Source organism: Aplysia californica, unplaced genomic scaffold (assembly GCF_000002075.1).
Source record: "Aplysia californica isolate F4 #8 unplaced genomic scaffold, AplCal3.0 scaffold00385, whole genome shotgun sequence".
Lineage (NCBI taxonomy): Eukaryota > Metazoa > Mollusca > Gastropoda > Aplysiida > Aplysiidae > Aplysia > Aplysia californica.
In genome coordinates, this window is record NW_004797655.1 from 312,467 (window position 1) to 315,084 (window position 2,618).

The window sequence follows — 2,618 nt, forward strand, 5'->3', positions numbered from 1 at the left end:
TCATTGTTGTGTATATTTGTTTTGTTATAGAGAAAACTCTCCTTGTCTTTTAAAGAAACTGAACAAGGATCGAAAACTTTACCTTCTATTTTCTAAAAAAAACAACTTTTTTCGGGATAGCCCCCTTGTGCTTAAAAGCGACCAAATAGGTTGTTGGTGGGTGGTCTGGTGTGGTTTGTTCCTTTTTTCCTTTCAAACGTCAATCGTCCCTATCTGTTCTTCTTTTGTGAGTTTGTAACTCTCTTGTAACACTTCTTTTCTTCGGCACTTGCTCTAGTTATGTTACAGGTGCTTGGAAACTCTTACTATGCTAAACTAAACATTTGTTAGGTTGCTGGACACGCTGGCAATGTGGGGTACAGAGCCTTACGCATCCAACCATGAAGCGTGGAATGACTTCCACGCTTACTTCAGGGGCATTGACGGGTTTTTGACCAATATGGAATCTCGCCGCCTTTATGATCTCCACGGCATTGAGGAAGCCTATGACGATGGACTCCAGTACTTAGAATGGCGAGTCAGTGCGGTGAGTTCTTATTTTTTTAAAAATTAATTTTGTTCATTTTTAAAAAGTAAATAGAATTTATTTAAATTAGAAAAATAAAATGTGACATTTATATATATATTGTTCTACACTGATTAAATAATGCATGGTCTGAGCGTTTTATCTAATATACATATTAATTATTATATGATTATGCACTGATAACGCCATATTAAAGCCCAGATTGGCCTTAAATCGTTCAAAACATATTGTATATTAAATACAGACAGACAGACAGACGGCAAGACAGACAGACAGACAGACAGACAGACAGACAGACAGACAGACAAACCAAGGATAGGGGCCTATAATCCCCCCTCCCGGCCTCCACAAAATAGAAAAACCCACACTACGGGCGTAAAAATATTAATCTTTCGATACTCTAGATCGATTAGTTGTCTCCTGTCTTCTTTCCTATTGGACCATCCCCTTTACTCCATCCAAAAAGTAATTGAAATAGAATGTTCATGGGGAAAAGTTAGTCAAAAAATGACCTCCAAAGTTTGGTGACTTCCAAAACGGTACTGTCTTTTAAGACAGAGCAAATTTATTTCTTTTTTTTTCCTCTTAAATCGAAACAGAAATGACGTGATTTTTTTAATGGTCATAAAGTATTTTGAACCCAAAAACAAACAAATATTTCGAAAAAAAAAATTACCAACACGCAGAAAAATGTCTAGTTCCTCTATTTCAATATTTAATCGATCGCCTGATTTCACCACCATGCTACACATATTATGTTGTGTCTTCACTTGTCCGGTCTACAGAACAACACTGACATGGTTGAGTACATCCGGATGCTGCAGGGTATCGTGAAGGATTTCAAAGCAGAGCACCCAGATTTTCTTGGCGTGAAAGTTATATTTGAAGGAATGAGGTATTACCTATCATATGTGAGGCAGCTTGGTGGAATCAGGCTCTCGTCAATTTTTGGGCATGTAGAGGTATTCGTATCTTCGTAAAGCTTGTTCACTTGTGTTTATTTGGATGAAAAATATATCCTTTCATCTTGAATACAACTCGAGATATTTGCGAAAGAAGGAGGTGGGGGGTCACCTGTTTTCAGAAGTAAAATTAGTGAGAAAATGGCCTCCAAAGATTAGTTATTTCCTTAGCTTAAGAGTCCATGGTAACTGAAAATTTACATTTTTTGTGCCTTTGATCAACATTTTTCCGAAAAATCCACACAGAAATGAATTCTTTAATGGGCATGAAAGGTGTTGAGCCAAAAAGCAAAAATTTGGTAAAAAGTCACAAACCTTCGGAAAAATGCAAGTTTCGTCACTGATTATTTTGACGAGAGCCTGATTCCACCACGCTGCCTCACATATTATTACAATGAAAGCAACGATTCAACGAACTTGAAGGTCGGGCTTGAGAACATTGTTACACGCCTAATACGTGGTGCCCACTCCGGCTGGATCGGGCCGATCGCCCGACTCGATCACCTGAAACTGAAAACAAACACTTTTGCTTCAGAGGCGACCGAATCGGGCGACCGACCCGATCGGCTGATCCCATCCGTAGTGGGCACCCCGTATAAGCGATTTTCTGGGGGACGGGGGGGGGGGTTAATCACTGTTTTTGGTTTGGTTTTGGTTTTATAATCTAGGTGCTTTTTAGAGTTTGGATTACTTCGGAGGCGGCACTCTGATTCCGCCCGTCAGGGCCAAACCGGGCTGAGAGTGATACAACATCCCAGCAGAAAAACTGAGACGCTCTATAGAAATTTTCTCACCAATCGGGATTTGAATTCGGGTTTTCTGGGTGCGATAGCGAAGCACTTAAGCGCTACTTCATAGATGCCGGCAGTTTCAGTGTAACGGGTTCGGGTTCTAGATTTCTTTTTGGGGGCAAAGGTAGAAGGCGTGACGCGAAGGGATCAACCAAACAGAAACTGAAAACAAGATAATATAGAAACCTAACTTGCAACAAAACAACTCAGGCTTGCAGAAGGGTAAGGAACCGGCTGATTTATTGCAGTTGTAGAAAGGGTGAGAAGGAAGAGTTCAACTACTGGGAGAAGAAGAAGAAGAAGAAGAAGAAGAAGAAGAAGAAGAAGAAGAAGAAGAAG

General features: G+C 40.1%; 1 protein-coding gene across 1 annotated transcript in view; it reads left to right on the forward strand.

Annotated features, from left to right (window-relative positions):
• The window catches only part of LOC101862665 (adenosine deaminase 2), a gene marked incomplete in the record, with an annotated part of 52,613 nt that overhangs the window by 46,156 nt on the left and 3,839 nt on the right, over window positions 1-2,618 (forward strand). The window contains 2 exon segments of the mRNA XM_013085548.1: window positions 331-526; window positions 1,312-1,421. Coding sequence (XP_012941002.1) covers window positions 331-526; window positions 1,312-1,421 — 306 coding nt within the window.